At 44.3% G+C, this 11,419-nt stretch overlaps 1 protein-coding gene across 2 annotated transcripts in view; it reads right to left on the bottom strand.

Annotated features, from left to right (window-relative positions):
• Positions 1–721: 721 nt before the first annotated feature.
• Positions 722–11,419, bottom strand: part of LOC134454376 (P2Y purinoceptor 6) — a 17,796-nt gene continuing 7,098 nt past the window's right edge. The window contains exons 2-4 of one of the 2 annotated variants that reach the window (XM_063205336.1): positions 4,781–5,010; positions 3,402–3,941; positions 722–2,857 (exon numbers count right to left, since the gene is read on the bottom strand). In XM_063205336.1, the coding sequence (XP_063061406.1) occupies positions 2,300–2,857; positions 3,402–3,908 (1,065 nt within the window). In that variant the 5' untranslated portion in view covers positions 3,909–3,941; positions 4,781–5,010 and the 3' untranslated portion in view covers positions 722–2,299. The remainder of the gene's footprint in view (positions 2,858–3,401; positions 3,942–4,780; positions 5,011–11,419) is intronic. The other variant, XM_063205335.1, reaches the window with a different exon arrangement.

The following is an 11,419-nucleotide window of genomic DNA, read 5'->3' as shown; positions in this document are numbered from 1 at the left end:
AAACTCACTTGCAAGGCTCTCATAGCGGTGCGTCAACTCTCCTGGCTGTGTTTCCCGGTGTTTCCCAATTTACATCAATAATGCAGAGAAACGAGCGAATCACGAAAGCCTTTCTGTGTTTCGTCACGTCGAAAGAAGGCGTTGCCCACAAAGGTTTATATCGACCCATTTATCTAAAAACATGTCGAGTAATTTTTTTCTGCTTGTTTTCAAAACAAGCAACGTCTGGTGGTCCGAAACATAGCTTAGCTTAGCTATCAGCTGGTTGCTACTCTCAGGTACACACACAGCACAAAGCCTCATACATAAAGCCTGCTCACTCCGGTTGCTCCGTGCCTACAGCTCGCCTAGGGGTCGCTGTCGAAAGAGCACAGCCCTGAATGGAGCCTGCACGCCTCCGTTGGCGCCCCTATAGTGCAGTACCACCAGGGGAAGTGGCGACTCTGTTTCCCATTACATTCTCTCCCAAGGCTGGAGGACTGAGCCAATCAGAGACGCGTTTCTTTGAGAGCAGGAGGAGTGAGCCAATCAGAGACGCATTTCCACGAGAAACACGGAACACTCTCTCGTTTCTCCACAAGCCACCTTGCCAGCTTGCAAAAACGGCTTGAAACAAAGCAACCAGAACGTTTTTTAAAACAGGACCAACGCGTAACACATTCAATAACAATTGGGAACACGGCAATATTAATTAAATTACGTTGAGAGGCGATCTTTAAGAAGAAATGGATGCACTGTTGAGTGAGGAATCAGGAACCTTTCAGTAAGTTCACAAGTTCCTTGGCAACATACGCCATCTAGTGGTGAGACATGGCCAATCAGAGTGAATAGTAAAACTAGTCAATCAAATGACCAAAACACCATATATAGTTACAAATTTACTTAACAAGACAGTGAAACGATTCACCCAATACTGGAAATAATGCAATACAAAGCTATTCTTTTTTTCCATCATGACACCTTTTTGTGCAGAATATTAAATCGAACATTTCATGCAGGTAGGTTGGCTTAAATTGGGTTTAGTTCCAATGCGACACACAGTGTGCAAATAAGTAGTCATTATATGTCACATGTGTAATGACAGCACAGCATCAAGTAATTTCTATGCCTATGTTAAGCCAAAGCATATACAATAGGTTTTAGTCTGACAAGCAGAAAGGCTCGTACATTATACATCACATACAGTACAATTCTACACATCATCCTGGATGTTTATCCATAATGATCACAAGCTCAAACAAACAAGTGTCACAATACTTTGTTAATTTTTGCAGCAGGATGGAGGTGATGAAATGAGTTGATAGGATTCTGATTCATGGATTCACCTCCGGTCATCGACCTGAAACACCCCCATGCCATCCCGCGCCTTTATTATAATACATTTCACACTTAGCTCACACTTTTATCCACAGTGACTCACAGTTATACAGTGTATGGGTTACAGTCCCTGGACTGGAGCAATTTGGGGTTAAATGCCTGGCTCAGACAGTAAACTAGACAAACCCACCTATTGGCAGAATTTTTGTTTTTGTTTTTGCCTGGTCAGTTGGTCTAGCAATGCACCATAGGAGAAATTCTAGCTGGGCCATGAATCTGGCCTGACTTTCCTCTAATCACAACACTATTTGTGTAGCAAGTATTGTATTTTCCCCTGTCCTAACCTGTGTTGCAAGTCATTGGGGAGAGTGTAACAGGCGTGGCGACACACCAGCAGAGGTCACCACAGCTTTGCCTATGGTGCAATGCCAGGCCGTATGCTATAGTCTGGTTTGCCATGCAGGTTATGGCCCAGTGGCACTTAAGCCATAGATGACAAAAGATTGAACCTGGAAATGTTCTGACACCAACACCAATGCCATAGCCATAAGCAGAGCCGTGTTTTAACATTAGGCAAACTAGGCAATTGCCTAGGGCCCGGCCAAATCTGCCCTCTAAAGGGGCCCCCAACGGTCAGCCTCGCTATAGTAAACACCTAGCCAGGCCGTGCCCTCCTAGTGACGCAACACCTTCAGCGTTGCTACTAGTCCGGTCAAGAGCAATGCAAGTACTTTCTGAGCTCAACCACGGGTCAACCATGCTGTTTGGGAAATGTTAATTGTTATGCTCTTGGTCAGTCCAAGTCTCGAAGAGATTTGAAAGTCGAAGATACTCAGGCTACTAAACACGAGCAAAAATAATTCAAGAGGGCCCCAAGTCCATATTTCACTGTGGGCCCCCTAGAGGACCTTAAGTCCATATTTCACTGTGGGCCCCCAAATGGGCAGAGCCGTCCCTGGTCACATAAGGCCATAGCCCTCTCTCACACAGTGGTGCTCTTGTCTCGTAGCGTGGTGATCCTGAGGAACAGAGAGCGCGTGCTACGCCTCAGCTTGGGCTGCATGAAGTAGAAGAGGATGGGGTCCAGCACGCTGTTCATGCTGGCGAAGGGCCGCGTACTCTTGTAGATCACCGAGAACAGGTTCCTGACGTCGCAGGGCGCCTGGGGCAGCACCCGCACCAGCAGGTACAGAGTCTTGGTGACGTGGAACGGCAGGAAGCTGATGACGAACACCAGCAGCACGATGACGATCATGCGGGCAGCCTTGCTCCTCTTCTCGCGGCCGGCGTCGCCGCCGCTGCCGTCCCCGCGCTGCAGACACAAGACGCGCGCCATGAGGCAGTAGCAGACCACCACGGCCAGGAAGGGTAGCAGGAAGCCCAGGCAGGTGAGGGCGATGCCGTAGGGGAAGTACTGCGTGGAGCGCTCGGGCCGGCTCAGGTCGTAGCACACGGTGCGGTTGCGCTGGACGCCGGTGGAGGCGAAGTCGAAGGTGGGCACGCAGAGGACTGCCACGGCCAGCCAGCCAACGGCGCACACCTGGGATTAGATTAGATGAGATTAGATTGGATGACATTTAACTTTATTTCCATTGCACATTTAAACCATTTTAGCCTGATGCTGCATATACGACATATACGCTGCGTTCAGGCTCTTGAGATTTGAGATTTTTTTCAATTTAAAATGTGGATATGTTAGAGTTGAATGAATACATTCCAATTTTTGCAAGTAAAAATGGGCACAGATACAAGCAGAATATATAGTCCACATCTAGTGCAGTAGAGTGGGTTTGATATGAGCTATTTATATGCAGATTGCCATTATGTTCAAATAAATAGTAATCAGTATGACTGACAGATTAGCAATACTGTATACCAGGGTTTTTCAACACACCATTTGGCATCACTTGGAATTTAAATGAGATCGCCTGAAATGTCTGAAAGTGTGTGAAATGTATGTAGTAGTTCAGTTGTGTTTTAATTTTTGTCATGAAAAAAATGTGTATGGGGTCCCCAGAAATTTGGGATGTCAAAATGGGGTCCCATGCCAAAAAAATGGTTGGAAACCACTGTGGTATACAGACCTTCCATGCCAGGCGTCGGCCTCCCTGCTTGTGCCAGCTGGCCAGCGGGTGGCATATGCCCAGGTAGCGCTGGAAGCTGATGCAGCTGAGGAAGAAGATGGAGCCGTGCAGGTTGCTGTAGAACTGGAAGCGCACCAGGCGGCAGGCCAGGTCGCCGAAGGGCCAGTAGTCGCGCGCCGCGTAGTTGTAGATGAGCAGCGGCAGCGAGCAGACGTACAGGAAGTCGGCCACTGCCAGGTTGAGCATGTAGATCTGGCTGCGCGTCAGGGCGTTGCGCGTGCGCCAGATGCGCAGGATGACGGTGAAGTTGAGGGGCAGGCCCAGCGTGAAGACCACGCTGTAGACGGCCGGGAGGAGGTAGCGCTTGAAGTCCTCGTTGTAGGTGCAGCGGGGCAGCGTCGAGGAGGAGGAGGAGGAGAGGAAGGGAGGAGGGGGGAAGGAGGAGGTGTTTTGGAGGAACGCCTCATCAAAGAGGGTTCCAGAAGACATGAAGTCCCCAGAGGCCATCTATGCTGTTGTCTGATCACATTCTGTAAGAGACTGGACACAAAAACAAAGAAAATATTGCAAACTTAATTTTAGATGCGATGAACTGTTGGTGAGTTTGTTATGATGATGCCATTTCAGTGAGAAATTGTAACGATACTGGATAGAGGGAGGAAATACCATTGGATATTATTGTATATAGGCATGCTACATTAAATGTTGTATACAAGTCAATCTACCTTGTTACCGTTCTTGTTGTTTCAGAAAGCCCAGGAGCAATACAAACAAATGCCATCATCATTAATCAGTTGTCTATGAGCTTAGTAGCTAGACATCACCCATTTTCATACACCCATCCTTTCCCATCTAATTTAATGCATTTTAGATGTATTTAAAATGTGTTTTGGCCATGGTTATCAGTATGGTCATCGTTAAACTTGAGGCATATGATATACAGTAGATATAGTATTAGTAGAATGTGTTGTTTCCAGATTTATGCGAGACTTGTCTCTCTACATGGTAAAAGATCAGAGGTCAATGTGGATCAATGCTTGATCCAAACAACACTGACAACCAACTCTTTTTTTTGGCCATCAGAACCATTTCTCCTGTCCTGACGGCTGTCAAGTCTCAGCTTAGTCATGTAGCTGGATTAGACTCACAATGGCCTAACACAGTAGCACCAAAGACAAGAAAATAAGGATAATATCATAAGAAGAGACAGAGAAATTGAAATAGGGTCCGATGCACTTGTAGTGCTCGGCCCCTAAAAATGAGAGTTTACGGGTCGTACCAAAAAAGGATAATATCATAAGAAGACACAGAGAAATTACAATAGGGTCCGATGCACTTGTAGTGCTCGGCCCCTAAAAATGAGAGTTCACGGGCCATACCCACTTGCTGATGTCGGGGGCACGCCAGGAAGCCACGGAAGTTGTTGATTGCTTCCTGAGGTGCTGGCCAGGGCCTCTGGGCAGGAAAAGGCTTGTGTGTCCTTTGGTAGATGACCAGAAGGAACCTTCTGGGAAGAGGCGGGGCGGGGGGCAGTCCTGGAACTGGGGCAGATGGGCCAATATGGCTACGGCCACCGCACAGCTGTCTGTCTTCACTGGCGACTCTTAGTCTGTAAGAGAAAAAAAACAAGGCAGAGATCATTTGTCTGACGAATCTAACATGCACACCCTTTACTAAAGTCAATAAAAGTGAAACGATCATATTTACTCTTTGAGGGGATAAGTAAACAGTGGGAACAGCCGAACAGGAACTACATTAGGTTTGCACGGCAGACCCCATTCCCTTCCACTTGATTTTCAACACATACAGTATTTTCATCAGAGTTGTGCAACATAGGCACAGGCACACGCAGACACATGCACACACACTGCTTTTAAATCAAGCATAACTTGACAACAAAACAATAGATTTTGGATTAATGATTTCTTCCATTTTTCCATTGTGACGTATGAACGGGGGGATGTTAGTCACTGCTGTTTGTGCTCCACACCTCAACACCTCCAGTTTATGGCTGGACTGGGGGGAGAAATAGGGCACGGGCACTTTTGGCTTAAACAAGCCCTCATAATTAGCGGCGCAGAACTGACTCACCCGTGGGCCCCGCACCCTCGTCCCACAGTTGGACAAAGATGCGTCCGATGGCGACAAAGATCGTGTTTTGGCCGATTTGAAGAATGCATTTCAGACGGACGGACGGACATACCCTCTTATAGAGATGGTAGGACGCATCTAAAAAAAGTACATTTCTGACAATAGGCGCCCACAAGGGTGCGGGGCCCACCAGGAAATGCCTGCTATGCCAGATGGCCAGTCCAGCCCTGCTCCAGTAGTTTATCTTAGTGCTGCCAAGTAGTAGATCCGTCACACATGACTCATAGAGTAGCTCTTCATCTACCACCTCAACTTAATCCAGAAACTGATCAACCTTCACTCCTCTTTTCACAACTATCATGGTTGTTATAACGTGGGGGGGATGACGGCATGCACACACACAGTGGTGGGTTGGTTTAAATCCCTCATTGATCCCAGCCAAATCTGCAGCAGCTATGTTGGTGACGTGTCTTGATGAGTCCAGGCAGGTACTGTGTGGACAAAGAGGGGGCAACTGATGGCAGTCATCATCTCTCGGAAGGATTGTGAAATGATGTCTGAACCAAAACATCGGAGGTCTTTCAACACTGCAGGCACTCTTCGCAGGTAACCTGAGGTTACACTCTATTTAGTGTTCATTCATTTTTCATGATGATTAACACCGGTGCAGAATCTCAGTTTAAATAATTAACTGCACATAGAATCAGTTTGTAGCGTACAGAGCATAGATAACAGATCACTGCTGGAGTTTGTGTACTGAAGATGAATAATTATAGCGTATAGAAGTCTGCATGACCGTAACAACCATTGAGGACACAGAGGTCTTGTCCTCAGCGTTTTTTTCAGGAATGTAAAATTAATCTAGGATGAAAATCGATGTATGATCAACAGTGATAACACCATCTGCATTTATCCTCAAGACAGTGATTCATGAAAACGAAATTAGGAGTACACACAGGGAACACAGTATTTGATCTCTGTATTTGAAAATGTCTTGTTATGGCCCTGGAAATTTCTGTTCAGTTATTATCAGTGGGTTTGAGATGTAATCTCTACCCCTGCAGCTCTTCTGTTTACAATCAGAATGAATCATCTGAGATATGTGGGGCCCTGGTGACTCAGTCCCACCTAAGCCCATATTTCGACACCCCTTTGCAGAGGCAAATTGGTTGAAATGTCATAAAACTAGGTGACACACTGGGACAGATGAATGGCACATATATCAACATGTCATTGAGGGCTACTGGCACAACCACAACTAATTCACTCTCACTATTATGTGAAGTTGCTACATACATTCATTGTACGACATGCTGCATTTACATGGAATGAATGAATAAAATATGATTAAAATACAATAGAGCCTTAGCTGTGGTTGCACCCATGGCCGTAACTACCATTGAGAACACAGAGGTCATCATGTCCTCTGTATTTTTTTCAGTAATGTAAAATTTATCTATGATGAAAATCGATATATGATCAACAATGATGAAGTCAGTCTGTGTACACCATCCACAAGGCAGTGATTAATGATAACAAACTTAAGAGTTTGACTGAAGAGTTTGAAGTATTCTAAATGTACAGAATGCAGCACAGCATGAAGTATTTGACCTCGGTATTTGAAAATGTCTGGTTAGGGACTGTACGTTATTTACCGGGGGGGGAGGGCTGGTGCGCTGGAAGTCCGGTCAAAAAAAAAAATCATGGCCCCCCCCTCCACCTCAATTTTTTTCCCCATGGCCCTCCCCCCACTTCAATTTTGTTTTCCCATGGCCCTCCCCCTACAGGTAAAAAAAATAATATGTAAAATTGGTAGATGAACAAATGAGAACAGTCAGAGTAGCCTACATCAAGGGCGGTTGTCTGCACTATTATGTGCTATCGATATCAGTGGATACCTATGAGAAGCCGCTAGAATCTACCTCTGCGGCTGCATGGGATGCCTTTTAACTCCACTGTCACCAAGACACATTGCCTTCACTTTTTTTTACGTGTTAAGTACAAATAATAATAATAATAATGGTAATAAAAACTTCCATTTCAATACCAATGTCCGAGTTGTTACTAAACTACAAAGTGGAGAGAGTTTCCCCAGCGCAGCTTCAATATTTCCCTGCTCGACAAGCAGCGCCTTTCACAGGGTACGTTTTACATGTTCAGCACAGTAGCGAAGCCAGGGACGCAGGTTTTGTCCAGGGGGTGCTGTGAAAAAAAATCTGTTTTTTAGATGCAATTTCCTGCGTTCTAATCAATTTTAGGGTGAGGAATGGCGAATCACATCTGAATAAACTTCCTCATGTTTTTATGTAGCCTAAACAAGGGTTGGCTAGATTTAACTTTTTTTTTCTTTAACATCTCACTTTGACATTATTAAATTCTTCTCGCGGAAGTGAGACGCGCACCTGATTTGGAGGTGAGGGCGTGTTCAAGAGCAAATCGCGCTGCCTTGACAGTTTGTCTCTTCAGCATGGGCAGTGTGCAATGTGTGAAATTAGAAGAAATGCTTTGACTAGGCTATGCGATGCACTCGTGAGAGGTGACCGGGCTTTCAAATAATTTAGATTTTCTTGCAATTTCGACTGTGGATCAGGTGCATCTCGATCAGGACCCCTGTCCTGTCTCCCAGACCGCGCATAAAAGCACGCACGCACACACACAGGCATGTAATTACACTCTGACGGCCAAAGAGTTTGGGATGTGATCGGAGCAAGAAGTAGGCTAAGCGCCAAAGCAGCTTGAGCCATTGCTGGCTATTGATACAGGGAGAGTGAGAAAGCCACCTTTAGTTGGTGGTGCTATGGTGGTCAAATCAGCAGCAAGAGGCAAAAGGAACAAATTGCCAAAACAGAACCAGTACAACATTCCAAAACATCCAACAAGCACAGCCATTACACACCGCGGCAATTCAACTTTGACAACTGTGATGATAGACAAGCCAGGCAAACCATCGGCTGTGCTCTCCTTCAGATTCACCCCATAGCCAACTCCGAGGCTAAGCTAGACTACTTCACCAGCAACAGGCAAGACCTAGCATACCAATACACGCTTCTACGAATCCAATCTCCACAGCAAGAAACAAAAGTCACTTCTTACCTGACACGATGCACAACTTTGGTGACATTCCCTTCTCCCGTCACGCTTTAAATGTAGGCCTACATAATCCCTTGCTTAGTTGGTCCGTTTTTGTTCACCAAAGTGATGAGACTTCTCTTCACAACAAGTTAGCTCCTCCAATGGTTTCAAGACCTTATGATGCATGGCCAACACATCGCCGTTAATACCACTTTTATTACTACCTTGACACCACAAGCTAACAAACTCGCGTCACTGCACCGTTCTACCTGTCTAGGCCTAGGTACTGTTCTTTCCCGTCTGGTTGGGGTTCTTTGAACACAAATGTAAAGCACACGGCGGTGCCAATAAATAAAATCATGACTTACCAGAGGCTGTGACCACCAGTTGACTACAACACCTCTCCAAAATTCCTCTGGAAATGCCCATCCAATTCGTTGTCAAAACTCCCCAAACTGTTTAGCCCATATAGTTCATCTCAGCTAGTTTGATATTTGCTCACGGGCATTTTCTATGATGCTCAATGTTCCTCCGTAGCACTAGCAATCCTACAGTGAAAGAGAGTCAGCGCGGGCAATCTACAGTAGCTGCACCTGATAGTTTTTTGACTACAGATACACGCTTCAGTGCTATAGTATGCACCGGGACCTTGCATCGCAAAGCGATGTGTTTCAGAACATGTTTTATTATTGTTTAAAAAAATAAATAAAAATAAAATAAAATAAATTCCGTTTTTTTCCCATGGCCCTCCCCCTAACTCCGATTTTTTTTGCCATGGCCCTCCCCTCCACCTCATTTTTTTTCATCATGGCCCTCCCCCCCCTACGCACCAGCCCTCCCCCCCTGATAAATTACGAACAGTCCCTTACGACCCTGGTTACACCACATGACTGCTACTAAAATCACCAGTGACCTTTCTCTCCTGTAGTGAAATTGCCACATTCAAGAACATGAATGAGCAATTTGAAACTTAAACATTTATTTTCAAACTGCTAATGCTTAGGCTCTTGTTCCTGTTGTGCTGGTTTTGCTAACTGTCTTCTCAATGCACTCATCAAGATCACCCAATGGTAATGATGCATGCCTAATCACCCAGCCTCAATGTTATTCTTCTTCACTATTCACTTGCTCTCAAGGCCCCTCTAGTTTACACAACATCACGTGGCTATGTAGAAGATGAGGCTCAGATGCATACAAATTATTGCATAATATGACACTTCACTTGCAAAGTCACTGTCAAGAGAGATGCATGTTAATCAACTTACTTACAGTGCATTACAGAAAGGAACAAAATGTAAGCATGATTGAACATTTATAGTTAACATACTAATGAGACGTTACATCAAAGGAATGTGTTTTTAGGGTGTAGCTTACAGTAATATAGTCACTAGGTCAACTAGTCTCCATAGCTAGCCTTTCAAGGTAAAAAAGCATTGGAATAAATAAGACTTGAATGCATACTACACATTTTGCAGAAAACATGGCATTTTAAAAAGCCAGCCTCAACCATTAACTGTTCAGCAATCTTTGAGAGACTATAACCAAACATTGCATTAGTTAAGTACAGTGGTGTAGTCTACGTAGAACGCGGGTATACGGAGTATACCCACTTCTAAATTTCAGGGATTTCAGTATACCCACTTAAAATTGATTGATCCATTGTTTTGAATAGCAAAAATATATACAGTATACCCACTTCAAAAAATGCTCAAATATACAGTATACCCACCATAAAAAAGTAGACTACACCACTGGTTAAGTATAAAGCATTCATGTTTAGACAGTGAATGAAGCCTCAACTTGGGCAAATGTAGGCCTCTGCTGTCAACTAAGAGGTAAAGTATTTCCACAGAGTTGGAGTGATGCAGCATTTCCCCTTAATGTGCATTGCAAATACCCTCTTTCATTTTGAATGATTCACGTGGCCTATCTGTTTCAAGTTCACAATAGCCATTTAAACAATATGGTTACAAAGCAGTGAGTAGGAATATATTTTCTGTAAAATAGAGCAAAGCAACGAGACAACACAACAGCAACCACAAACAACACACAATGGAAATTAATTGTAACGCAATTTGTAAAAAGTATTGTAATGCAGTGGAATGGTCACAAGACCATACAGGTGCATATGTCCATTTTCTATGTAACAATGTCTATTGAAAAACACTAAAACCCAGGCCCTACCGTGGCGTGGACCCTTCCCTATCTCTCTCTCCTCACTCACTTCCTGTCATGAGCTTCACTGTCCTGTCAAATAAAGGCAAAAAAGCCCAAAAAAAGAAAAACATTACAACCCTATTTAGGAGAGATTCTGTAGGCCTTGGAAGTAGATATATCTATAAAAAGCGTGATGTTCTGTATGCATGTAATGCAGCTGAATGCCTTCCTCTGATAAGAATGTGGGCAAATGTTGTGCACTGTAGTAGGAGGGTTCTGAGATAATGTTTTGCTAAACCTTCTGGGTAATTCTGCTATCATATCTGAGGCTATACGGTGGGAAGATTGCAGCCAATGATTTTAGAGAACCTCTCTGCTCAACACTCTCAAGCTGTTAACTTCTTTATTTATTAACTTATTATTTTTAGCCCTCTCCTCCTTTTATGATGCTGCTAATGCACTTTTACTAATGTACTTGTTTTAAACAGAAATATCTCTTTTTTCTATAACATCTCTATTTTCATCCATCTTATATACTTTTTAACCTCATGGTCCTGTGTCAGTATGTACGCCGTCTGCTTTTTGCACAATCTGTATGAACGTTACTGCTGCAACAAATTAATTTCCCCACTGTAGGATAATAAAGGGCATACTTACGTACTTACTGCTCTACACTCTCAAGCTGTTATTTGTCCTGA

The sequence above is a fragment of the Engraulis encrasicolus genome, chromosome 8, assembly GCF_034702125.1.
Source record: "Engraulis encrasicolus isolate BLACKSEA-1 chromosome 8, IST_EnEncr_1.0, whole genome shotgun sequence".
In the NCBI taxonomy this organism is placed as follows: domain Eukaryota; kingdom Metazoa; phylum Chordata; class Actinopteri; order Clupeiformes; family Engraulidae; genus Engraulis; species Engraulis encrasicolus.
This window is presented reverse-complemented; position numbering and strand designations above follow the sequence as displayed.